Genomic DNA, 26,460 nt, shown 5'->3' with positions numbered 1-26,460 from the left:
TAAGCACGAGTCCTTTCAGGACCAAGGCTGTCGCAGCGATTCTGTGCTCCGATTTAACAGTCTCCGCAGGGTGCAGAGGCCGATGTGGAGGAGGTAGGCATGCACTGTGCTCTTTTCAAGAAAAAGCGGGGACCGGCTGGGCAGTGGCCAGGAGGAGATGTTTGCAGTCTGTCTAGTGAAGGCCTCTTCAAATCGCTTTCCGGATGCTGACTTCCGGACCCCCTGAGGATAGAGACGAGGCCCCTTGAACGTTACTTCCCCCATGCGCAGCACAGACTCGACACACAGTAGCCCTTAAAAACTAGTGCTCAAAATATGAAGAAGCCTAACATGTTGGACTTAAGTCTAAAAAAGCCCTGTCGTGTACATAATATCTGCTCTATTGGTCACCAAAGTCTAATTCATCCTATAAAACCCAGCCCAGAGGTCACCTCCTCCAAGAAGCCATCCCCAACCCCAGAAGACTGAAGGAGGTGCCCCTTCACCAGAAGATGAAAAGTCCACCTGGGTCGGTGTTGTCATTGTTTTCTTGCACTTGGGGTTCCCCAGGCCCCCGAGGTGAGCTCCTCATGAGGGCCACCCCGAAGGGAGCAGAGCAGAGAAAAGGCAGCTGCTTGAGCTGGGCCCTGCACACCGTGGCACAGAGGATGCGCCCAGGGGCCGAGGCCCTAACATCTGTTGCTGTTATATTCAGGAGCCAAGCAGTGGTTCTAGGCAGTTCAGAGGGCCCCCTGAGTGCAAGGCCCAGTGCCTGAGTGCCACCCATTATCTCAGCCTTCAGGGCACTGCAGGGTCACTGGTCCTGTCCCTGTTTTGTAGTCCAGTTCCGTTCAATTGCTCAGTGGTGTCTACTCTTGCGACCCCATGGCCTGAGGCACGCCAGGCTTCCCTGTCCATCACCAACTCCCGGAGCTTGCTGAAACTCATGTCCAATCAAGTCATTTTGTAGTTGGGGAAGTTATGGCTCAGAGTGGGTAAGTGATTTGCCTGAGATCACACAGCACTCTTTACTTGACCAGTTCAGTTCAGTTCTGTTCAGTCGCTCAGTCGTGTCCGACTCTTTGCGACCCCATGAATCGCAGCATGCCAGGCCTCCCTGTCCATCACCAACTCCCGGAGTTCACTCACACTCACATCCATCGAGTCAGTGATGCCATCCAGCCATCTCATCCTCGTTCGTCCCCTTCTCCTCCTGCCCCCAATCCCTCCCAGCATCAGAGTCTTTTCCAATGAGTCAACTCTTTGCATGAGGTGGCCAAAGTACTGGAGTTTCAGCTTCAGCATCATTCCTTCCAAAGAAATCCCAGGGCTGATCTCCTTCAGAATGGACCGATTGGATCTTCTTGCAGTCCAAGGGACTCTCAAGAGTCTTCTCCAACACCACAGTTCAAAAGCATCAATTCTTCGGCACTCAGCCTTCTTCACAGTCCAACTCTCACATTCATACATGACCACAGGAAAAACCATAGCCTTGACTAGACGAACCTTTGTTGGCAAAGTAATGTCTCTGCTTTTGAATATGCTATCTAGGTTGGTCATAACTTTCCTTCCAAGGAGTAAGCGTCTTTTAATTTCAAGGCTGCAGTTACCATCTGCAGTGATTTTGGAGCCCAAAAAAATAAAGTCTGACACTGTTTCCACTGTTTCCCCATCTATTTCCCATGAAGTGATGGGACCGGATGCCATGATTTTTGTTTTCTGAATGTTGAGCTTTAAGCCAACTTTTTCACTCTCCACTTTCACCTTCATCAAGAGGCTTTTTAGTTCCTCTTCACTTTCTGCCATAAGGGTGGTGTCATCTGCTTCTCTGAGGTTATTGATATTTCTCTCCCGGCAATCTTGATTCCAGCTTGTGTTTCTTCCAGCCCAGCGTTTCTCATGATGTACTCTGCATAGAAGTTAAATAAGCAGGGTGACAATATACAGCCTTGACGTACTCCTTTTCCTATTTGGAACCAGTCTGTTGTTCCATGTCCTGTTCTAACTGTTGCTTCCTGACCTGCATACAGATTTCTCAAGAGGCAGGTCAGGTGGTCTGGTATTCCCATCTCTTTCAGAATTTTCCACAGTTTCTTGTGATCCACACAGTCAAAGGCTTTGGCATAGTCAATAAAGCAGAAATAGATGTTCTTCTGGAACTCCCTTGCTTTTTCCATGATCCAGCGGATGTTGGCAATTTGATATCTGGTTCCTCTGCCTTTTCTAAAACCAGCTTGAACATCAGGAATTTCACTGTTCACATATTGCTGAAGCCTGGCTTGGAGAATTTTGAGCATGACTTTACTAGTGTGTAAGACGAGTGCAATTGTGCGGTAGTTTGAGCATTCTTTGGCGTTGCCTTTCTTTGGGATTGGAATGAAAACTGACCTTTCCCCGTCCTGTGACCACTGCTGAGTTTTCCAGATTTGCTGGCATATTGAGTGCAGCACTTTCACAGCATCATCTTTCAGGATTTGAAATAGCTCCACTCGACCAAGGAGGGACTAAAACCCGGAGCCATCTACTGCTTGGCCTGGTCAGGAGCCTGGGCTTCATCCTTGTGAACAAGTCTGAATGGTGGGGAGATTCTCCTGCTGCTTCGAAAGAATCCCTGAGAAAGAGGGGCTTCTGGCAGGAAGCACACAGCCGGGCGAGCCCGGCCCGCTCTGGGAATCTCGCAGCCACGGTGGTGCCGTCTAGAGGTGCCCCTGAACGGCTTTGCAACCGCGGGGACCGTTTTGCCCTCTCAGGCCCTGCTCTTCGCCCCTGTAGGGAGCCCGCGTGTTGGGTGAGGGTCGGCTGAGGGCGGGTGAGGCCTGCCTCCTAGTGTAAGCAGCGCCTTGCCTGTCTGTCTGTCCCCACCTGCAGCCCGTCCAGCCCACAGCCGGCTTCCCCAGGCCCTCCAAAGCCCACTCTCCTTGCCACCCCGCTGCCCCCTGACTGATGTGGACGGGGGTCAGGAGATGCCGGGCTTGGTTTCCTAGTAACAGTTTAGTGGTGGTCAGGGATCTTGCTGCTCAGCGTCAGACGGCCCGGGGCTGAACGCACATCACACTGTCAGTCACGGCGGTGGAGGCAGAAAGCAGAGAGTCCGTTCTCTCTTCTGTGATTTTCCGCACGTGGTGGGGGGTGTGGGGGAAGCTCTTCTAAGCAGCTGACTTTCTGTACCAAAATTGACGTTGGCGGGCGAGGCTCCTGGGGCAGCGGGGTGCGGGCCCGGGGTCTCAGCGGGAGGGGAGGTTTCTGCTGTCTCAGGGAGGCAGCAGGCCAGGCTCAGGGCCTCCTGGAGGGTCTCGGGCCATTGTGAGGGCCAGAGTAATTGTCAGGATTCAGCATCTGCCAGTACAGCTGCTGCCAGAGTTTAGGGGGAGAGGGGAGGGGGCTGCCCAGCATCCACATAGCGTCCAGCTGAAGGGGGCTCTGGGGTCTCACGGTGGCCTGGGCGCGATCCGGAGGGGTGGGGGCCTCCTTGGCTCTGCCGTGGCCTGGGACTCCTCTGCTCACACTGTCCTCCACGCTCTCCTGGACAATTAGACAGAGAAGGGCGATCGCTGAAACCCGCCGAGGACAAACCCGTGCTGACACTCGCCTCCCAACTGTCTGATCGGATGTGTTTCAGGATATCTGATGACTTTGATGCTGACAGCGTCTGTTTATCGAGCAGGGACCACCGTGCTAAGTGCTGTCTGCTTGACCTTCTCCTCCCCTCGTGGGGCCACTAGTGAGCATCTGCCGTGCTTGTCAGCTCCGTTGAGGCCGATCCTTCCAGCGACTCTACCTTATCCCCCGTTTGCAGGTGGGGAAACTGAGGCCTAGGTTCTCTTCCCCAGAGCTGCAGAGCCCCGCCCAGGGCTGAGAGTCCATCTCGGACTCGCCTGACTGCTTCCCCCCTAGGGGGCTGCTTTCAGGAGAGTCAGGATCCACGGTGAGAGCCTGAGCTGGAGGAGAAGGGGGCGCGCCAGCCCTGTGGTCCAGCGTCGCCTGAGCGTGGTCGTGTGCACAGACCGCCGTAGCGTGGTGGGGACGCTCGGTTTCTCCGTGAAGCGCAGCCTCTGATAGCTGGGAACTTCCAGACAAGGCTCTGTGGGTCTGTGTGATGCTGAGAAAAGACTCAGGCTGGAACTGAGATGGCCTGACACGATAGAACTCGGCCTGGGTGATTGAAAGTCCCTTCCGGGTTTTTTCAGGGCCTTGAGTTCCTTTTCCAGGACCATAGGAGGTGGGACTGGAGTTTAGGTCAAGTGCACCGGGCTCTGATCCTGGCCTCTGCCCCGTGGGATGGTTTGTAGGGGCCGTGGGGTGCCGCTGAGCCCCGAGGGCCAGGGCATAACTGGGTGGATCCAGCTCATGTTACAGGAGAAAATAGAGACCAGGATCCGCGCCCCGTTGGGCAGGTCACCGCCCTGCGCCCCAGGACCCTTCAGACCCTCGGGGGCCTCATGTTGCACCCCTCCCCCTCCTGACCCAACACCTGCCATTGCCTTTTTCTCCGTTCAGCTCCCGTGGCCGTCAGATGCACTGGGCCAGCCGGGCCCAGCAGTAACTCATCTGTGTTAGCAGATGCCCAAGGCTTGTAATGTATCTGCCCTCTGCCTGCTCAGGAGACTCACACCCGGAGGCGATGCCTCAGCTGAGAATCAGCGGGGCAGTGGTGGAATTTCCATGCAGTATTGGCCAAAGGGACAGAGTGGTTGGAGACCAGAGCTTGTCACCCCACGCAAGTGACACCCCTCCAGGTTAGACAGGTCTGCATCTCAGACGTAACTGCCGCCCCCTCGGTCTCCCCACCTGGACTGTGAGGCCCGTGGACAGTTAGTTCGTTGGTGCCTCTGTGTCCCCTGGATTCCGGGAGTCACCTACCAGTGCGGACTCGGTCTTAGGATAAGTGTAGATTAAAACAATTGAATCTGATCATCTTTTCATCTTAATTGCCAAGTTGAACAAATATATGTAGTTTTACCTTTATGACTTTTTGCTTTTTAAAAAAACTCACTTCTTAAAAAAAAAACAAAACCAAAACTCACTTCTTTGCTGTTTCTTTTATTTCCCCCTCTCCTGGAACATGCAACGTGCACGAAATGAAGTTTCAGTGCTGCTGTTTTATAATTTCGTGTAATACGCCCAAACCTATGTTTCTTGGTGCTCATCGATCTGAATTAAATAATGGCTGGGGAGTATCTTCATAATTGAAAAGACCTATAAATGTGGAGAGCAGGCTTATGAGCGTCCTCATGGCTCAATAACGAGGCCTTGTAAGCGGGGGTAAAGTTAGCACGTTAAAGGTGTGAAGCAGATCATTTGCCACTCAAGCTTGTCTGTCTGTTTTTAACTGAGGTTGCGCTGACTTACAGAGCTGGGTTATTTTGAGGTGCCAAGGACTGTGCTTCAGTGATGCATCCACGCGTGTATTTTTCCAGACTCTCCCTTTTGGTTGTTGCAATGCTGAGTATAGTTCCCTTTGCTGCACAGTAGGCCCTAGTTGGTTGTTTTATATATAGTGTGTGTAGCTCTTAATCCCAAACGCCTAATTTATCCATCCCTCCCACAAGTTTTCAACAGGTTCTGGATAACAGACATTTTGCAGAATGGAGAGAAGTGACCGTGTCTGCATTTTTGAGATTTTTCTGTCCCGAGTTCAGATGCCGGAACACAGCTCTCCGTCTGGTGTCCCTGGCAGCCTATTTTTAACCCCGGTGCTCTGAGTGAATTAGAAGAGATGAATGTGGTGCAGGAAAATTGATCCTGCCTGAATGACTGTTCCTTGTCCGTATTGATTTTGAGGAGGAGGAGCAGCTGAGTTCGTGGTGATGGACACGTGTTGGGGGACCACAGAGGGTGGGTGGGTGGGTGGGTTCCCGGTGTCTTGGTCTCGTGGTTCTGTTCCATCGTGAGTACAGAGGAGGGGGCAAGGGACGGTATCATCTCACCCTTACCTGGAGGAACCCGCTGTTTCTTCAGGAGCTGCTGTCTGTGGTTGGGATCGAGAGCTTGTAGTCCTTTACCCGAGGGAACCCCCAGTCCACTGGCGTGAGGTGTCAGAGGCAAGAAATTGAGGCTGGTAGAACAGTCAGAAAGTTCGGTGGGGAATGCTGGAAGGGAGGAGCCCACAGACTCAAACCTGCTGACAGAATCCACCTAAGTCCTGGGTTGACCATTAAACCTCACATACACAGGAGAGGCCCTAAGATTTCCAGCAAAACATGCAGCGGCTGGAAATTGAATTAGCTGTCATTTCAGCTGCTGCCCACAGCAGGGAAGATAGAGCTTGAAGTTTGAGTCCAGCCAACCAAGTAGACTGTCAGAACAAATATTACTCTTTGAAAGAAATAGTGGATCCAGGATCTCTGTAACGAATCATCTGTGATGCCCAGTGTCCAATAAAAAATCGTCAAACAAACAAAGAAACGGGTGTAAATGAGTCCCACTGAAGGAGAAAAACAATGTCCAGGGGAATCGCTGTTGAGATGACTTAGCTGTCACAATTAGCAACTTTCATTATTTTGATCAGGGCTTCGAGGAAAATATGTGTCAAGTGAATGAACAGATGGGGAGCCTCGGTAGAGAAATAGAAATTATAAAAGAGGACCAAATGGAAATTCTAGAACCTCAAAGCATGGTAACTTAAATGAATAGTCAGTGGATCAGTTTAGCAGAAGACTGCAGATTGCAGAGGAAAGAATCATTGGACTTGAGGATAGTTCAATGGATGGCATACACTCTAAGTAGCAGGAAGAAGAGAAGATTGAAAAATATGAACCAAGTCTCAGACATGTGGGACAATATCAAGTGTCTAACAGGCATAATTGGAATCCCAGAAGGAGAAGAAAAAAAACAAATAAGGCAGGAAAAAAAAAACTGAAAAAAACAGTAGCCTCAAGCTTCCTAAATTCAACACCTCTGTGGCAAACTACAAAATGTTGCTGAGAGACAATCAAAGACCAGATAAAGGAAGGTATACGCTCTGTTCATGGACTGGAAGATGGTCTTGGTAAGATGTCAGTTTTTCCTGAATTAGACTATAGATTTACCACAGTTCTGTTATAATTCCAGCAGATTCCTTTTTTTTTTTAATTGACAAAGTTATTGTAAAGTTGATACAGAAATATAGAGGACTTCAGGATAGTCTAAAGAGTCCTATAAACGAACAGAGCTGGGGCTTCCCTGGTGGCTCGGTGGTTACGGAATCCACCTGCCGATGTGGGAGACATGGGTTTGACCCGGATCCAGGAAGACCCCACGTGCCGCAGAGCAGCTAAGCCCGTGTGCCACAACTGCTGAGCCCACGTGCCACCTCTGCGGAAGCCTGCTGCCCCAAGGCCGGCGCCCTGCGACAGGAGAAGCCCCCACAGGGAGAAGCCCACACCCCACGATGAAGGGTGGCCCCTGCTTGCTGCACCTGGAAGAAGCCTGTGCAGCAGCAAAGACCCAGTACAACCAAAAATAAACAAATAAAATTACCTGTCAAACGGTTAAGGAGAGAACAAAGCTAGAGAGTTTACACGACCTGATTTCAAGCCTTCTGTAAAGCTTAAATTAAGGCAGAGTGGTACTGGCATAATAATAGCTGAATATAGTGATGGGCCAGGATAGAGCATTCTAGAACAGACCCACACACATGTAGTCAACTGGCTCTTGTCAAAGGGATCCAAGCAACCCAGTGGGGAAAAGAAAGTTTTCAACAGATTGTCCTGAAACATCTGGGTATCCACACAGGGATGGGAAGATGAACTTCGAGCCCTGCCTCACACCGTACGTAGATACCCAGCTGAGATGGATCAGAGACCTAAACAAAAACACTGAAACATATAGATCTTAGAAGAAGATACAGGCGAAAACCCTTTGCAACCTGAAAGAAAGCAGAGATTCTTACGTGAGGCCCAGAGGTTTCTTAGATGTGATACAGGATAGAGTCAGGACACCATAGAAGAAAAACTCAATAAGTTTCATTAAAATGAAAAATGGATGTTTATCGAAAGACACCATGAAGAAAACAAGTAGCCATGCCAGAAACTGGCGGGGAGGGGGCGGATTTTTTTAAAAAATATATCTGACCAAGGACTTGTATGCATCATATATAAAGAACTCCTAGAATTCAAAAAGAAGATGGCAACTAACTTTCAGAAATGGATAGAAGTCTTGAGCAAGCCTTTTACATAGAAAGATACACAAATGTCCATAAGTACGCAGAGAAGTTGTCAACATCATTAATCATTGCAGGGATGCAAAATAAAGCCACAATTCTATCTCACTACTTACACACTAAATCTAGTGGCTAAAATTAAAAAGACTGGAAGTTGCCAGAGCTGGAAAGAACTGGAGTAGCTGTCGCTCACGCACACTGCTGCTGGTGGCGTAAACGCTGCAGCTGCTCGCTTTGGGAAAACGCTTGGCAGCTACTGATGAAGTTAAATGGGCTCACCTCCCCTTTGGTCCAACAGTTCGACGCCTTGTGGAATTTCATTTCCAAAGGAAATGAGAGCATATGTCCACCAAGAAAAAGGCAAATGCTCATAGCAGCTTTTATTTATGATTACCGGAACTTGGAAGCCGCCCAAATGTTCATCAAAAGGAGAACGGATGTCAAATTGTGGCACATTCATGCAGTGGATTGAGACTCAGCAATAAAAAAGGGATGAATTGCTGATGGAGGCAGCAGCCTGGATCTAGGGGCATGATGTTGAGAAAAGGAAGCCGGGCCCAGAAATGGACATGACACACCATGCTATTGATGTGACATTCAGAACAGCCGAAGAGAAAATCTGTGGTGAAGAGCAGCCAGAGGGGTGGCTAGGGGAGGGGATGATCAGGAAGGAGAGGAACTTTTAGGGGAGATGAGAATGTTCTTTAATGTCATGGGGTGTGGGTCCCCTTGTCAAAATGGTACAGCTGAGGTACATCTCAGCCTACACGCATGCCTGCTCAGTTGCTCAGTCGTGTCCGACTCTTTGCAACCCCGTGGACTGTAGCCCTCCAGGCTCCTCTGTCCACGGGATTCTCCAGGCAAGAATACTGGAGTGGGTTGCCATCTCCTTCTCCAGGGGATCTTCCTAACGCAGGGATCGAACCCGCGTCCCCTGCAGTGGCAGGCGGACTCTTTACCCCTGGGGCACTGGGGAAGCCGCATCTCAGTCTGCACAAACCCTAAACGTGGTGGGAGCCTGCGTTACGGCACTCCACCCTGTGCTCAACAGGCAGCGGGTGCCCTGCAGAGAGCGGTGCATGCCTAGCTAAGCGGGTGGCGCCAGAGAGGAGGGTGGCAGAGGAGGGGCTTGTCCCTCAGCACCTTTCCTAGGACCCCGCGGTCCACACGGGGACCCTGCAGGTCCCTGCCTGAACCCAGGACCCAGGCGGCCGAGGCTGCAGGAGCCCCGCTTCCTTCAGGGGCAACAACTGGAGGGGCAGGGGGTGATGCGTGTGAACATGAGTGACCATTCCCAAGGCCCACCTCGGGGGACAGACACCCTCCTCTGCCTTCTTGTTGGTTCTGATGGGAGCTGGGGGCTCTGTCACTGTCTGGGTGCTGATTTGCACCCCAGTTCTCGGGACTGCCGACGTCCAGACACGCAGCTTGCTGTGGAGGGTGGAGGGTGGGCGGGAGAGGGCAGGAGGGACAGGGCTGGCCGAGCTCGGCCCCCACCCCTCCCCGTAGCCACCGTGGAGCCTCATTATGTGACCCTAATCTGTGAAATGGGAGGCGCTCCCCGCCTCCCAGGCGGTGTTGAGTTGAAAAGCAGATGTGTGTTTTTCGAGGGCCCGCATGTGTTCTGACATCCTGCCCGCCCCTCCGTGGGTGGGTGGCTGCTCACGTAAGCTTTGGGGGGTCCGTTAGCTGGTGCAGCACTGTGCGATCCGGCGGTGTTCTCTGCCCGTCTACTGCTTCCCCACACCTGGAGAGGTTGTGAAACATCAAGGGAGGTCCCCTAGAGCAGCCGCATCCCGCCCCGCCCCCTGCCCATAGCTGCAGGGGCCTCACCAGGATGGGCGCTGGCTGCCCCCGCCCCTGCAGAGGGAAGTCTGATGCTTCTGCTCACTGCCCCATCACAGTGAGCTCGGGTGGCGTCCAGGGCTCCGGGGAGACCAGCCCCTCTGGCTGCCTAGGTCTTCCCTAGAACGGCACAGCCTCCTCTCTGCTAGGTTTGCAGAGAGCTCTGTCCTCCACCCCGGAGGCCCCCACCCGCAATTGCCTCTAGAATGGCAGCTAATATTCAAGAGCTCGGTTTGGGACGTGGCCAGAAACCCATTCATACGAGCGGCTGGTGTCGTTTCTCCTCGCTCCTCTCCCGCTTCCACTGACTCGGGCAGTGGTCCACCTCATCCTGATGCCTTTCGGAGAAGAACTTGGCCAGCCCGCCTTCAGCCCGGCTGGGTGGGCTGTACCCTGCAGAGAGGCGCATGAGGGGCTTGCTTGGGCCTCCGTGGTGAGCTGGCCTGCTGAGACCCCAAGGACAGACCCCACAGCAGGCTGAAGAGCTGGCCACCCCGGGCCCAGTGGCGCCCCAGGCCAGAGTGACCCCTGGGGTCAGGAGTGGGCTGTGTGTGCCAGGCTTGTGGGGACTGTTGGACAGTCCCATGGGCTCATTTGCTGATTCGGTGAAAATTTATTGAGCACCTACCTTGTATCAGGCATGGAGACCAGAAGGGATTACAAAGTTGGGTTTCGTCTGGGGGTGAGACAGGCTTACCCACAGGCATGTATGGAATAACTGGAGGTGCCGTGAGAAGAGAGTCCTTCGTATAAGAGCGCTGGGGAGAGTCCGGGATGGCAGACTGGGCGGAGGTCCCGGAAGGCCTCTTGGAGGAGGTGTCTCATGACTTGATTCTTGCAGATCAGAGGAGATGACTTGGTCAAGCTCATGAGCGGAAACAAATGCTTACTGAATTATAAATCAAGCAGTAACTGCCTTGTGTGCGTGCTCAGTCACTTCAGTCGTGTCCAACTCTTTCCAACCCCATGCACCGTAGCCCACTGGGCTCCTCTGCCCATGGGATTCTCCAGGCAAGAATTCTGGAGTGGGTTGCCGTGCCCTCCTCCAGGGGACCTTCCCAACCCCGGGATCAAGCCTGGATTTCCCGCACTGCAGGCGATTCTCTACCGCTGAGCCACTGGGGAAGGCCGGTAACTTCCTGGCTCGTTTGGAAAGGCACATTGCAAGCTTCGCGTCCCTCTCGGCTTGGCTCCCTGACCTCTTGGCAGGGAAGATGTCCATGTGCCTGCGACTTCTGCACTTTGACCTTCACACTTGGACTGCAGGGGCTGGGGAGACTCTGGGCTAAGCCGAGAGCTTGCAGGGCTCCAGCTCCCGGGTGTGGGCGCGGGAAGGGCATTTTTTGGTCCCCAGAGCTGGGCACCACCTGTTAAGGCAGCATCTTGCCCCCAGCCTCCCGTCGGGTATCCCCAGCATTTACTAAATGACTGGGATGGGTGTGCTTTATCGTGGTGGGAGACCTTCCAGAAGGGCAGCAGGCAGAGCCCGAGGCTGCCTGAAATTGAGATCCCAGAAGCCTCGGAAGGCAGGTGCTGCACCCCGTCCCTGGACTGGGCGATGGAGGCTGAGAGGGAGATGCTCTCGGTGGCCCCGACGGCCTCTCCTCTCCAGGAGGCCCCCACGGGCTGGCGACCCTGGTGGCCATGGCTTCAGCCCCCCTCTGACCCCCTCTACCTCCCCACAGTGAGCACGGCGTGGGAGAGGACATCTATGACTGCGTCCCGTGCGAGGATGACGGGGACGACATCTATGAGGACATCATCAAGGTGGAGGTGCAGCAGCCCATGGTGAGCCTGCCTGCCCCGCCGCACAGACTCCATGCTGACCCCACAGCCGAACCACTGAGAGGGGCCCTGGGTGCCCCTTCTTCCATGAAATGCTCCTGGGAGACTGGGAGGTGCCACCCTACCGCCCCGGGCACATTGCCGTGGAATTCCCCCCCAGAAGACGTGCAGGACCCTGAGTCCCTCCTGCCCGGGGAGCCTGGGGCAAAGACTCGGCGCTGACCTCACGCAGCTGGACCCTTGCCCTGCTGTGTGGAGGCACGAGATGCCGTGGGCTCAGTCAGCCGGCCGGGCGCCTTCCCGCACAGGGGTGTTCATTTCCAGCCGTCGGCAGTCACCCCTCGATGCCTGTTTGTGCAGCTGCTCAGCTGGGGAGGGGATCCTGCCGGGCCAGGATGGGAGACAGGGACCCGGTGGGGTGGACCCCAGCCGCCTTGCACCCCTAGACACCCGGGGTGGGCGAGATGCCCCTTGACAACTCTAGAGGCTCGTGCTGCCGTTTGCTTTCACCAAAGAAATGCGGGTAATTTCTCCCAAAGCAAGTTTTGGTGTTCCCCTCAGTGTGGGGGTGAGCACTGCTGATGCAGAATCAGGACTCTCTGAGGCCTTGCCCTCTGCCGGGAGGCGCCGAGACGCCAGGCAGCCAGCTCACAGCCCCAGACTCCAGAAGAGGTTTCTCGTTTTGCCCCTCGAGGGTCTGAAGGTGGATTTTCTTCTCCACAATCACCAGGAATCTCGCTCTAAAGAGTCAGGGGTGTGTTTGTGACCCCAGGTCTGCCCCTCCATCCAGGCAGTCCTGGGACGTGGGCTCGGGGGACTGGAGGTCTCCCCTTTGCCTCCCTGGAGCTGGTCTGAAAGGCTGGCCTGCCTCCCGCATTTGGCAGCAAGCTGAGATTGGGGCCCGCTCACTCCCCAGGCTTTGGAAGCTCGGTGTCCGTGGGTCAGGGAAGGACATCTGGGTGCAGTGGCCCATGTGGTTCTCTGGGGGCACCCCCCCAGCTGGCTCCTGAGAGACCCCATCTGCCCCTGGCCCACAGAAACCCCAGGACCCACTGCTGTCTCTGGTCCTGAAGGAACATACAGAACCCCGGGCATCTGCAGGGCTGGGGGGATGCCTGCCTGTGTCCTGGGGACAGGCTGGCATCCCACCTGCCCAGCGACGCTTAGCTTTCCAAGGCTTGGCGCGGGGCTCACACCGGTCCACCAGGCAGGGCGGACCTCCTGCCACATGGCAGGTCCTCAGAGACAAAGCAGCTGGCTTTATTTCCTTCCCCATCATGTCTGGAGCTATCTGAACAGTCTGAGTGGAAGGTACAGGGGATAGTGATGTTTCTAGAGGAAGATAAAGCCAGGGCATGGCAGGTGCCACTCAGAGCCTGGCCCGGGATGGGGGAGGTGTCACTCGCTCAGTCCCAGTGCTGACCCCCCTATCCTAGTCTGTCCCCTATCCCAGTCTGTCCCCTATCCCATTCTGTCCCCATCCCAGTCTGTCCCCTATCCCAGTCTGTCCCCGTCCCAGTCTGTCCCCTATCCCATTCTGTCCCCATCCCAGTCTGTCCCCTATCCCATTCTGTCCCCATCCCAGTCTGTCCCCGTCCCAGTCTGACCCCGTCCCAGTCTGACCCCATCCCAGTCTGACCCCGTCCCAGTCTGTCCCCATCCCAATGCCGTCCTCCCGTCTAGCCGGGCTGGCGTTCAGCGGGTGGAGGGTGTGGCATGATCCCTGGGTCTGGTGTCTGTGTCAGCGTGCTCCCTGAACTCCCCAAGCTCGGCTTGAGTAAGAGCAAGCACTGCTAACTGATCTTTCTGCTTGTTTCCCCACGCTTTCAGATTAGATACATGCAGGTAAGTGGCAGGCAGAGGGGAGGCCCAGGCTCAGCTCTGCCAGCACCGTCTTCCTGCACCTTCAGGAAGCCTCAGTCCCTTTGCAACTACCCGAGACCCTCCCCAGGGAGACGCTATCGGGCTCCACAGTCTGAGATGCAGCTTTAGGGGGTCGTGGACCCTGAGCACCAAGCTCCCAGGCTGAGCAGGGCTTCGGGCTTTGGGAAGGAGCCTGGGTCATGTGCCCACTTGACAGGCTGCTTTGGAGTGCTATGGCCCCAGCCAGCCCCCTCGGGGCCCTGGGGCGTTTCTTGGAAAAGAAGGATGACGTCAGGGCGGGTTTGAGTCCAAACGGCCGCTGTGTTGCCCGTCCAGTATTCTCTCAGCCAAAAACCTGAGGAGAAGGCCTGGGCCGTCCACAGTCGCCCCGACAGTCATCCGCCCTCCGCGGCTCCTTCCCCGGCCTCTGTGGCCGCGTTATCTTGCTCAGTCCCGCTCCAGAGGCCCCCCCTACAGGGGCCTGTCCCAGGGACCCCTGCCGGTGGGCTCTGAGCTCTGCACAGTCGGAGGCTGCTGGGTATTTGGAACGTGTGGCTCTGCCGGGGATTGGCCCCTTTCTCCAAGGCACTAACAGTCTGGGACGGTGGATCGGTGGACGTGGGTCCCCGGGAGCCGGTCAGTGCCTCGCCCCGTGCGCACAGTAGGCGCTTTAAGCATGTGCCATCTGCTGTAGGTGCTGCGGGGTGGCCAGGCTGGTGGAGACCCGTCCCTTCTGTGCTGTCACCGGTCCTCGGGGGCATGCCAGGCCTCCTGCGCTGGCCTCAGCATCCCCGTCCCCAGGAAGGCGGGGAGGGGCCGCCCCCCATCGCACCCGCTCTGCACGTGGCGACCCCCCAGCCGAGCGGGGGGCACGGCAGGGTCCTGGCTGACGTCCTGTGTCCTCCCCTAGAAAATGGGCATGACAGAGGATGACAAGAGAAACTGCTGCCTGCTGGAGATCCAGGAGACGGAGGCCAAGTACTACCGGACGCTGGAGGACATCGAGAAGGTGGGCGCGGCCGCCGGGGCCCCTCCCCAGGCAGGAGCGCAGGGCAGCGGTGACGGGCGGGGCGCAGGCCCTCTCAGGTTTGCGCCCCTGCCCCCGCCTGTCCGGAGGTCGCCCTCACCTGTGCTGGGTCCTCGGGCCCCACGCAGGCTGTGGGCCCCACGCAGGCTGTGGGCTCCGCCCAGGCCAGTTCCCTGGGAGGTCTGGGTCCCGCCTCCCACCCCTCGGCCTCAGCTCGGACCCGAGACTGCCCTGAGCTTGTTTCTGCCGCTCCTTCCAGCCTGAAACTGGGCATTGTTGCCGCTTCTGCTCCTGAAGTGTGCTGAGCTAGGGTCTTTATGTGTGCGTCCTAGCCCAGAGCTAAACGCCTTCTGCATACACTGTCACCCAGGCCGGGCACTGAATGAGCTCTTTGTGAGCACCGCCTCCCTGGGCACCGTCTGCACTCAGCCTGCCCTCCACCAGCCAGGCGTGCAGCAGGGCAGGCCCATAGGCGGCCAGGAGCGCCCCGCACCTGGGGCTCCGCCGGGCCCGATGCTGGCCGTCTCTGCAGCCCTGCTGGCAGACGGCGTGCTCTCCCAGTTGGCTGGTCAGTGCTGTCTCCCCGCCGGCCTACCCGGTTCCTGGAGGGCACGGGTGGGCTTTCTCCCCGCCTCCCGTGAGCACTGGCTCCGTGCCGTTTCCCTGTCACTTGGCACCCTCACGGCAGTGCTTAGAGGCGTGAAAGAACCGCCATTGCTTTCAGGAGAGGCCAGGCCCGCTGAGTCTTTCTTTGCAGAGCAGGGCCAAGTGTGGCCGTCATGGGGTCCCTAGGTGAGTCCCACTGTTCGGGGCACCAGGAGCCTCCAGCCAGGAGTCCTGAGATGCCCCTGGGGACGATGGTGTTTGTAACCCTGCCCAGCCCCTCAGCTGGGTCTCGGGGAGGAAGCAGTCCCAGAGGGGGCACCGCACGGTGGGGGAGAAGTGTTCAGGTGCATCCCGTGGCCACGAGTGCGGGGGACAGCCTTCTGCTCACACAGCGGCTGCAGAGAGGGCCAGGTGGCTGGGACCCTGCGGGAGGAGGGGCAGGGGGAGGGGAGGGTGGCCGGCCGTTCCCTGGGGGACCTCCGAGGCCGGTTCCACATGTGGGCGCCTTGTCTAAAGGCTGCTCCTGTGGCGAGTGGGGCTGGAGTGCGCCCTTCTGATGACACTCGGGGCAGAGGCCCAAGACCTGATGTCAGGAGAGACTCACGGCTGTGTCTCTGTCCTCACGTGTACCCTTGGGCGATGCCCCTCACCTCCCAGGGGAACCTCATTTTCCCCAAATGTCTCAGACAGCGACAGCAAAGCCCGCCCTGCTTGCCTTGGGGTTGAAGTCCAGCGCCGCGTGCAAGGGGCTCCCTGTGGAGCTGTGCGCACCTTGGTGGGGTGGGGGTCCGGTGCTCACACCGATTCCCAGGCCTGACCCCGCCCGGCCCCACACTGGGCTCGCCCCGCAGAGTGACTCTTGGGTCTCCCCAGAAAGCCTGCACTCTCCGGGAGGCACAGAGCCTGCTGTGTGCCGGGCTGAGTGGCCGCCCCGTGGAGAGCCCGTCTGTGGACACCTGGCCCTGTGAGGCCGTCAGTGCCCCCGCCTCCCCTCCGGCTCCAGGCCGTGGTGCAGCGCAGGCTTCTCTCTTGCAGAACTACGTGACGCCCCTGAGGCTGGTGCTCAGCCCGGTGGACATGGCGGCCATCTTCATCAACCTGGAGGTGAGGGTCCCGCCCGGCTCGCTGTGTGGGGGCCGCCGTCCTAACCCGCTCCGACGTCGGGCGGGCTCTAACTTGAGGGGTCTTGGAGGGCTGGACCCTGGAGGTCCTCGAGGGCCCGTAAGGTTTTCTTAGCAGTGGAGGGAAGTTGTCCCCTCCCCGTCTCTGAGCAGACTGAGCCCCTTCGCTGCCCTGTGGGGTCTGAACACGGACACAGAGGGTGATGGCTGCCCCTCTGCTCTGCAGTGGGCACACTTCCCCGGGGCTGGGCCCCATTTCCGCAGAGGAGAGTCGACCCTCAGAGCCTGTGAACCCCTTCGCTCCCTCACCCAGCGGGTGGATCACGAGCATGCTGGCTGGGGTCTGGCTCCAGGGCTTGCCTGGGGTTGGCCGCGGTGTGTCTGGACAGGCTGGTACGGCTGTGGCCGGCTGTCGAGCCTTGCAGTGGATCGCACCCGGGGCGGTGCACCCAGCGCCCGGCCCGCACATGGACATCCTTCCAGCAGCAGCCCCGAGAGAGCCTGCCCAGAGCCTCTGCACACCCCCAGCCCCACCCTCCGAGCCTGCTCACACGCGGTTGCTTTTCGTCCCAGGACCTGATTAAGGTGCATCACAGCTTCCTGAGGGCCATCGACGTGTCCATGATGGCGGGCGGCAGCTCGCTGGCCAAGGTCTTCCTGGACTTCAAGGAGAGGTGAGCAGACGGGGCCTCGGGGGCGTCTCCGTTTCCGCCCCGTCCTCACTTGTAAGCTGAGGAAACTGCCCTCTCTGCCCTCCCAGCCTGGACGGGAGGGGGCCTCACGGGGCCCAGCAGCCCCTTCATTTCTCTTCCTGGGGGTTTGGGGGGATAGGGACCCTCTTGCCATCAGGGTTCCCTGCTGTGCTGTGGGCCCCCGGGGATCCAGGCCAGGGGACTCTGGCTCTGAGCCTGGTGGGCGTGGCCCTTGGAAGCTGCTGCTTAGGAACCAACCCCCCCAACCCCCCTGCAGGCCTGAGGGAGGGGCTTCAGGGGCTCCGGGTCCCCCGGGCAGAGGACACACGCCTGCTTCCTTGCCAGGACGCCACACCTGGAGTTCTTTATCAGTTGGTCAGGGGCAAGGATGGCGTTTGTGCCCCTCGGTGCCCTGCAAGTGACCAGAGGCCGGGCCTGGTCCCCAGCCGGTGAAGGCAGTGGCGGCCGGCCGTGGGGAGGGGCCGACCCCAGGTGGCCGGGAGGGGCGCAAGCGTCAGCTGTGGGCGCGGATGCGGGGCCGTCCTGGCGTAAACCAGCTTCGGCCCTGAACTTGGGGAGACAGTTGTTCTGGGTCCAAGAGCACAGAGCCGTGGGACTTCCAGTGGTGCCCGGGTTCCGCCTGAGCGTCCGCAGCCTCGGGACAAGTGTCCACGGGGCTGAGGGGGTGTAGACGCCCTCGTCAGGACCCGAGGCGGCTTCTCCCCTCCGGGTCCCACCCGGGCGGTTGGACGAAGTCTGGATGCAGAGAGGGCCCCGGCCTCCAGCCCAGCAGTGTCACCTGCCCCTTACGTGCCCGACGTGACAGCCCTGGTCCGGGATCCAGACTGTCGGCAGGGGAGAGTGACAGCTTTAGGAATCGGTGCAGGCGCCTTGTCTCTACACTGCTATCGTGTGGCCTCTGAATCTGTTTGATTCTTTGCTTTAAGCCTCTGTTTTGCCACCCCAGCTGATGGAGGGGGTGCGGAGGTGGCCTTCTGTTCTCAAGAATGGCCTGCTGGAGCCTGGCGGGGGTGGGGGGACGTGGAATCGGGATTCTGGAAGCTTCTGGCTGAGTGCGGAGGGCAGCTGTCAGGATGGCTGTGCCGTCCCAGCAGAGATCGCCCCTGCTTCCCTCCCTCGCACCTCGGCTGCCGGCTCTCGAGGGCGAGATGCTGACGAGGAAGAAGCCAGGTGATGTGGGATGTGAAGGGGGCTCGCGAGAGGCCGGCCCTGCTGGGGGCCCGAGAGACAGCGGTTTTAGCCACTGAAACCCCAGGAGATCCACCAGGAGACGGGGCCTCGCTTTCTGTCCGTCGTGGAATCTTTGGAGGAGGAGCCCACAGAGTTTTACCTTCATGGTGCTTAAACCTGGCTGCTTGTTGAAGCCACGGGAGCTCATTAAAAATACCGACTCCTGGGGTCTGAGGAGGGGTCCCGAGAGCTGTAGAAGGCCCCCCAGGGGCTGGTGGGGACCCTGGGTTCGTGTCACCCTCATCTGCAGGAGGCTCCCCGGCATCGTCCGCCAGGTGACTGTCAGCTCCGCTTGTAACCCTCCTGCCCAGACGGCCACCTCAGGGCGCCTTCACCTGGGACCCCCTGAAGGCGCCTCCCAGGTGCATCCAGCTCCAGGCGAGGCGCTTTGCCCCCTGAGCGGGCAAGGGTCCTCGAGCCTGCTCTCTCACTCGAGCCTGCTCGCTCACTCAAGCCTGCTCTCTCAGGGGCCAAGAGCTGGGGGCTCCCAGCAGCCACGAGAGAGCAACAGTGCCCGTGTAAATGCACGTGCAAGGGGAGGTGGGGGCAGGGTTCCTCCGCGGACCAGCGGGTGTGGGCACGCTGGCTGGCCCGGGCAAGGACGCGCAGATGGAGGCCAGGGGTCAGGTCAGCTCTCTAGCCCACCCTCTGCCCTCAGCAAGGTTCTCCTCTCACCTGGCTGCAGCCCACTGTGCCAGATGAGCCCACATCACGGTGCCCCGCTGGCAAACTTGAGCTGTCAGACCTGACTCTCGCCCAGATGGCGGGCACAGCGCCTCATTCGTGCCGTGCCTTGGCTGAGCAGGGGGCGGCTATGGATGAAGCTGGGCTCTGGGCCCGTTAACCCAGCTCAAGGGCAGGTGGCTGTGCCCTCTCGGAGACCCTCCTCATCCCCCGTGCCAGGGCTGCCTGGCCCCCACGGTCCAGTTGGCCCATAAGCAAGACCCAGCACCCCGCTCCACACACGACCTCGAGCTGACCCGCTCCCAGGCCTCCTTTCCTCGGGACATGATGGATGTCTCCACCTTGGAGAGCGGCAGTGAGCTGAGCGTATCCTGGTACCAAGAGCTCTGCGGACGTCACCCCCTGCAAGGCCTCGGGGACCTGGGTCCTTTGGTTGGGGTCCCTTTGTGGGAGGGACTGGCTGCGTGTCATCAGATGTATTGGCCGAATCGCTGTGTCCACCCAGTGTCCACCTTTTCTGGCACTTCCCTTCAATTTCTGAGTCAGCGATGACCCTGATGTTTCGCTGATGTTCACTGACTTACTGACGCCACAAACACTTATTGAGTGCCTATTGTGTGCAGCACCTGAGCATTTATGGAATGCCTGCTGTGTGGGGCATTCAGACTCCGGGCCAAGGACATCGTGGTGAACAGAGCTGGCTCAGCTCTCCCTGGGAATGAGTCCACAGACAAGACTTATTATGGGCTGCACGAGAGCAGGGCGAGGGGGACGTGGGGAAGGGACTTGGAGCCGATGGTGGGGGCCCCTGAGGACCTGGGTGAGAGAGGACCAACCTCGAGGCCGTGTGGGCAGCAGAAACTGAAGGAAAGCTCCCGGGAGTCGGGAGCTCTGTTCTGGAAACTGGCAGAGCCCAGGGAAGCAAGAATGAAGCGAGTGAAGAGGTGGCTCTCTCAGGAGCAATCCCAGGTTCTACAGGATCCAGTAGGCCGAGAGAGGGATTCAGAACTTTTTAGCTGAGGGCAGAAAAAGCCACTGAGGAGCTCAAGGGACAAGACCCTGGCAGCTCATCACGGATGAAGAATGGGGTGGCATCCGAGTATGGTATGACCAGTGCCAAGTGGCAGAGGACAGTCAGCTCCCTCTTTTTGGAGGTTATGCTCCCATTAATGTGGCCTTGATCCTTAGACAAGGCAGATACTCCTGTTTACCACGTGGGCCTAAAGAGACGTGTCCCACCCAGAGGGACAGGCTCTCAGGAGAGGTTTACATTAAAGTCAGACTGTCTGTATTTATTGCTGAGGCTGACCGAGGCAGCCCAGAGCCTGACTTCTGGTGGGTCAGAGGCTTGGGCCAGATGGGCCCTGGGGAGCTGGTGGCCCAGTGGGAGGGCAGGAGTCCAGGCTTTTAGAAGGGACTCCCTGTGGGGCTTTGCATAAGTGCTGCGAGGAGGATGTCATTCAGAAAGGCAGGTCCCCCTTGCCCAGGACCCCGGGAGTTTCCATGAGCGTCTGGAGAGGGGTCCTGGGCGGGTGAGGGCTTCCGTGCCCTGTGGCTTCTGCTGGCTCCAATGTTAGGGGGATGGTGCTGCGCCCTGACTGTGATCTCCATTCACGGGGGCAGTGTCTCTGGGGACCTCTTGTCTCAAAGCCTGAGGTTGGGTGATTCTGCATGGGGACGGCCCTCTCGTACCCTCCTAGAGCCCCCACAGGGGTTCGCATGGCCGCCCTGTCTGGAGGGCTGCCCTGGACCCTCAGCTGGAAAGGCCAGACTTCTGAGTCTCTCCACATCTCCCTTCCCAGATCGGGGAGCTGAGGGCGGGAGAGGGAGCTTGGGCGTGCGGGGGTTTAGCGTGTCCCGTGTCCCGGGGCCTGTCCCCGGTGCCCTGAGCGTTTGGGGTCGTGTGCGCTGTGGCAGAAGTGACGCAGTGAGGAACTGGGCCCTCAGTCCTGGGAGACGCCTGCGCGCTTCCGTTTATGGGGCTGCAACCGAACGTTCCAGGGTAAACAGCACAGCCCCGGTGGAGAGCCACATGGAGCCGCTGACAGACATCAGCCGGCTCAGGAAAGGGAGGCCGGAAAGATGACGGCGCTCGCTCAGGGGACGGTCTGGCGCTCTGGCCGCAGTCAGTGGGGACAGATGTTAGGGAGGAGGAGGCCACGTTAGAGACAAACCAGTCCGTTTCCTCCCTGACGAGAGCGCCGGGTCCTCCGGGTCGCTCCTGCACTGGGACAGACGTCGTGTCCCGAGCAGTGTCTGGCGAGGGTGCGTCAGGCCGGGTCAGAGAAGGCCGCCTTCTCTGGGTGTCCCAGGCCCCCCGAGAGACCGTGAGCTACAAAGCCCTCCCTGCCCGCGTCGCTCTGCTTCCCCGTTTCAGAGACTTTCACTCAACAGCAGTAGATTTTTATGGTTCGAATGAAGGCCCATCAACTTCACTTCCTTCACCGACTTCCTCCAACAGACACAGAACATCCTGTCGGTTTCTCTGGATTTTCAAGGAAGAGTCAAACCGCCCCCAGACTCCACAGCCCAGGGAACCTGGCCTGGGGCTGGTGATCGGACGTCGTCGTGGTGTGGACGGAGGGCCAAGGGGTCAGCATGAGTGTCCCAGGGGCTGTTGTCACAAATTCCCACAAACTCGGAGGCTTAACACATCAGAAATGTAATTCTTTCTCAGGCCTGGAGGCTAGTGTCCAAAACCGGTCTCTCTGGGCCTGCTCTCTCTGGAGGCTGTGGGGAGGGGCCTCCCTGACGCTTCCAGCGCCCGGGGGCCCCAGATGTTGTTGGCTTGTGGCCACAGCCCCCGGTCTGTTCTCCATGCTCACTCGGCTTCTTTCTGTGTCTCTGGGTCCTTCCCTCTCTTCCAAGGACCTTGTCCTCGGATGCAGGGCCCACCCTAGTCTGGCGTGATCTGACCGTGACCCTGTGGGCTGTGATTACATCTGCAGAGACCCTGTTTCCAGGGTCACATCCTGAGGCCCCTCGTGGACATGCCTTTGGGGACTGCTGTCCCACCCAGGACAGAGCACTTTGGCCAGTCAGCTGAGTCCCTGGGCAGTTCCCCTCCCATCTCAGTGGGGCCAGCCGTGGTTGGAGGCGGCGGGTGTGTGTAGCCACAGCTCTGCTCTACAGTTGGGTAGCAGGTGGGGGTGGCCCTGGGGTGCTGGCTGTTGGACTCAGAAGAGGCCTCCCCACGGGGCTGGGGAGACTGGGCTCGGGAGCCACGTGGGCTCTGGATTTGCTGTGGGATCCGGCCCGGCCACTCCCTTGATGGTGGCCTTAGGAGTCTGATCACCTCCCAGAGCCTAAGTGTGGTGTGTAAGTGAGCCTGAGAGCAGGCCTGGGTATGTCTCTTGGTCTTTGCTGTAAGTGGCCGTGGTCAGATTTCTCTTGTCACCTGTTTACGGATGCACATGGCTACTTACAGCCGAGTATGTAAGGGCCTTGTGCAGGCCGTGCCGGCCGGGGCTCCAGGCTGCATGCTGGCACGTGGGGAGGAGGGAGACCCGTGCCTGGAGCTCAGAGCTGGTGGCGGGCAGGGGGCCCCGTCTCCTTTGTGGACCCCACCAGGCTGGAGGACGGGGTGCGGAGGGGTGGGGACACTGCAGGAAGTGGTAAGGCAGGGTTTCGATGGATGAGTAGAAGTTTTCTGGCTGGGGAAGGCCGCAGCTGTACTGGCTGATGTGAGGGGCGTGCGGTGAGGAAAACAGGGCTGGGACCTGCTGTCCACACCATTTGTCTGCCAGAACCTCGGGCTGAGTGAGCCGGGGGAGTGCGGAAGGTAAGGGGGCTCCCCAAGGCTGGCTGCTCGGGGGCTCTGGGCTCCAGGTGCTCAGAAGCAGGTCTGCAGGGCCCGGGGAGTCGGGGCTGCTGAGGAGCTGTGCCCGCCAATGTGGGCAGTGCCCGCTGGGCTACGGGCAGGGCGTTCGCTGCCCACGTAGCCTTCCCTCGATGTGGGGCAGCCCTGCCTTACAGACCAGCACAGCTTGCACAGAGATCTCTGGGTCTCCAGCCCCTGATCGCTTCCAGAGATGTAGGGTCTTAATCAGCTTTCATGTGAAAACTCTGAGTTTAATAGCAAATCATTGGAGTAGAAAGGTCTGGGGAAGGCGGGTGCCCGTTTCCCCCGTGGTTGGCAGCCCTCCTCCGGGGCAGGGAAGGGAGGGAACACAGCCTCACGGAGAGAACTCGTGAGGAGCTGTCGTGGGGAGAGACCTATGGCTTGTCATGAAAGCAGAAGACTCACACCAAGTGTGTGTGTGTGTGTCTGTGTCTGTGTGTGTCTGTGTGTCTGTCTCTGTGTGTGTCTGTGTCTGTCTCTGTGACTCTCTGCGTGTGTCTCTGTGTCTCTCTGTGTGTGTCTGTCTCTGTGTGTGTGTGTCTGTCTCTGTGACTCTCTGCATGTGTCTCTGTGTCTCTCTGTGTGTGTCTGTCTCTGTGTGTGTGTGTGTCCACCACCCAGGCTCCTAATCTATGGGGAGTATTGCAGTCACATGGAGCACGCCCAGAACACACTGAACCAGCTCCTGGCCAGCAGGGAGGACTTCAGACAGAAAGTCGAGGTACTGGGGGCTTCCCGCCCGGGCCTGCCCATCCCTGGTCTCTTGCCCATTTCCTGGAAAGGTGGGGACGGGGCAGTGACGTGACATGTTTGTAGATGTTTTTGACCAATGAGTGTTTCCTTTCCCCTGAGAGTAGGCAGGGGAAATCACTGTCCCTGGCCCTGGCCCAGCCTGAGTCCCCTGGTGCAGCTGTGGCAGGGCCCCAGGACCAGACCTGGCTTAGTGGGGGGGCTACGACTGATCCCTGACCCTGGTCTGTTTGGACCCTGAGGGGGCCCCAGGTGATGGACGTTTGCTGGGAGCCGTGGAGTCTCCCAGCCCTGCAAGTCTCACCCGCCTTGAGCCCCCGACGTGAGCTCCTCTCCAGGCCTCTGCCACATTTGGGCAGCAGGCGGTTCACAGAGACGGGGCTTCCTGGGTTGTATCTGGCTGCTCAGATGGTTTCCAGGGTGAATCCTGGTGGCATGTCCCCTTTCTCCCGCAGTGTTGGGAAGTGACATGCCCATTGGAGAGGCCTGATACCCCTGTGTATCCAGGCAGCCCCTGGGAGCCCTCATTCCTGAGGGTGGTCCCCCCTTAGCGTGAGCTGGCTCCCCTGAGCATCTCGGGTAGATCCCAGGCCAGGGGTCGCTCGGAATCCACCTCCAGGTGGCCACTGCAGACCTGAGGCTGTGAGGGGCGGCAGGCCCCTTGCCCTCTGCACACAGTGGGTGTGGGGAGGGTGTCTGGGAGCCTGACCGGAGACGCACTGGACACCCAGGTGTAGTTCAGGGCTTGGGTCTGCCCTCCTCCCCAGGCTGGGAGGTGGGGGTGCTGGGGTCTGGCAGCCCTGAGCAGGGATGCTCTAAATCCACTTGCTGCTCCCCCGACACCCAGGAATGCACCCTGAAGGTCCAGGACGGGAAGTTCAAGCTGCAGGACCTGCTGGTGGTCCCCATGCAGAGGGTACTCAAATACCACCTGCTCCTCAAGGTGAGACGGGCCGGAGCGGGTCAGGGCCCACAGAGCCCAGGGTGTGCGGTGGAGCCCACAGACGGGCCAGACTGACAGACGAACAAGCAGCGGAAAACAGTCCATGCCAACTGCCCAGAAGCTGTAAAACAGGCTTCCCTGGTGGTCCGGTGGCTAAGACTGCTCACTCCCAGTGCAGGGGGCCCAGGGGTTTGATCCCTGCTCGGGAAACTTAGAGCCCATATGCCAAGAGGAGCAAGCCAAACAAAACAAAACAAAAAACTGTAAGATAAGTATCAGGAGCTATGCAGTAATTTATATGTATTACAAGTATTTGTCAGTTAATACACAGGGAACATTACGATTCGGATCAGTAAGAGAAAATGAAACGGGAGACAGAAAAGCATCCTCAGGCCAGAAGTAAGAGCTCCGGGGCTGGACTCTTAACCCAGCCCGTGGCCTTCCTGTAGTCAGGAGAACAGGAAGCCCTTCGGGACAGACAGGCTGCTGGGGGGACGGCAAGTCTCCGCGAGGTGCGGGGTGAGGCTCCTCAGTGAGTCCACAGCTCCCCTTTCTGCTCAGCTCCTGGCTTTGTGCTATCTTAACATCCCTCTCTTTATCCATGAGAGTTGGGGACAGCTCGCCTCAAAGCCATGTATCCCCTGGGGGTGGACTTGCCATCGGTCTGGAGTTGGGCAGTCAGACCAGAGCCTGGGGGAGGGTGCGCGGGGGCCTTGTCCGGGGGCGGGGGGCTGGCTCCCTGTGCACACCTGGCACTGGGTGGGGGGCGGGCCCAGGCCCTGGGTGGTGACCCGGTGCCCTCCGCCCCTCCAGGAACTTCTGAGCCATTCCACCGACCGGCCGGAGAGGCAGCAGCTCAAAGAAGCGCTGGAGGCCATGCAGGTGGGTCACCAAGGCAGGGGAGAGGCCGGGCAGACAGGGCTTTCCGGGCCAGGCCTGCTGACTTGGACCGGACCTGGGCTAACAAACAACCTGCCCTCTGTGACCGGAGACGTAGATTTTCCTGGGGTGGCAGGAGACATAGGAGGGGGCAGGATGGTGGATGAGACCCACCAAGGGCAGAGGGGCCGTGTGTGTGTGCAGGGGGGCCCGCAGCGACTCCCCCGGGGCTCCGTTCCTCCTCTCCTGCCTCTCTGACTGTCCACGGCTACCGTCAGCAGAACCCAGGCAGCGGACTCGGTTGTGGGCTGCCTGGCCCCGTGGTTCCCTCTGTCGAGCCCTGTGGCAGCTGCTTCTGAAATGTCCCCCCCACCCCGAGCCACACTGCCTCTCCCCTGCCCGCTCCGTCCACAGAAGCCGCTGAGCAGCTCCACACTGAAAGGAGAGCCCGGCTCCGTCCCTCCCCACTCAGAGCCAGCCCGTGGCTCCCGCCGCCCGCGGTGCCTGGCCTCTGATGCACCCCGTTTCCAGGCAGGCTCCCGCGGGGGCTCCGTCCTTTCTCATCTGTGCGTTGTCTGGGGCTGAACTTTGCCCAGGTCACCGGGCAGTGCCGTATGCATTCTCCATCTTTACAAAGCCGTGTTCCCGGGAGGCCCGGCCCTTCGCTGGCTTCCGTGCCCCGTGGTGGGCGGTCTGTGTCAAAAGGTCCTCTTAGTGGCCTGTCGTCCTGGAGAGCCTTGCTCCAGGCCGTGGGGGCCATGGAGGCCGCAGGGGCTGGACGGTTCACTGTCCTGCCTTCAGGTCTCGGAACCTGCCCTGCCGGTGGGCTTCTGGGGCAGGGGCCACTGGAGGGGAGCCTGAAGTAGGCTCTCGCCCCCTACCCACCCACTGCCTGCCTCCTGGACCCCACCCCAGGCTCTGGGTGCCTGCCCCCTCGGCCTGCTGGAGCGCAGTAGGCAGTGCCCCCTGGGGACCTCTGGGAGGCCACAGCGCGTGGATGGCCAGGCCCAGAGCTGCCCTTGCTCCACAAAGAGCGGGCTGGCCCAAGTCTCCT

The 26,460-nt window shown here is 58.8% G+C and overlaps 1 protein-coding gene across 8 annotated transcripts in view; it reads left to right on the top strand.

Moving 5' to 3' along the window:
- VAV2 (vav guanine nucleotide exchange factor 2) overlaps positions 1 to 26,460 on the top strand; it is a 186,033-nt gene that overhangs the window by 129,759 nt on the left and 29,814 nt on the right. For all 8 annotated transcript variants that reach the window (XM_070799646.1, XM_070799645.1, XM_070799648.1 and 5 more), the window contains exons 5-11: positions 11,650 to 11,752; positions 14,523 to 14,621; positions 16,281 to 16,349; positions 16,940 to 17,040; positions 23,456 to 23,555; positions 24,432 to 24,527; positions 25,341 to 25,409. In XM_070799646.1, coding sequence (XP_070655747.1) covers positions 11,650 to 11,752; positions 14,523 to 14,621; positions 16,281 to 16,349; positions 16,940 to 17,040; positions 23,456 to 23,555; positions 24,432 to 24,527; positions 25,341 to 25,409 — 637 coding nt within the window. The remainder of the gene's footprint in view (positions 1 to 11,649; positions 11,753 to 14,522; positions 14,622 to 16,280; positions 16,350 to 16,939; positions 17,041 to 23,455; positions 23,556 to 24,431; positions 24,528 to 25,340; positions 25,410 to 26,460) is intronic.

This window comes from Bos indicus, chromosome 11, assembly GCF_029378745.1.
Source record: "Bos indicus isolate NIAB-ARS_2022 breed Sahiwal x Tharparkar chromosome 11, NIAB-ARS_B.indTharparkar_mat_pri_1.0, whole genome shotgun sequence".
In the NCBI taxonomy this organism is placed as follows: domain Eukaryota; kingdom Metazoa; phylum Chordata; class Mammalia; order Artiodactyla; family Bovidae; genus Bos; species Bos indicus.
This window is presented reverse-complemented; position numbering and strand designations above follow the sequence as displayed.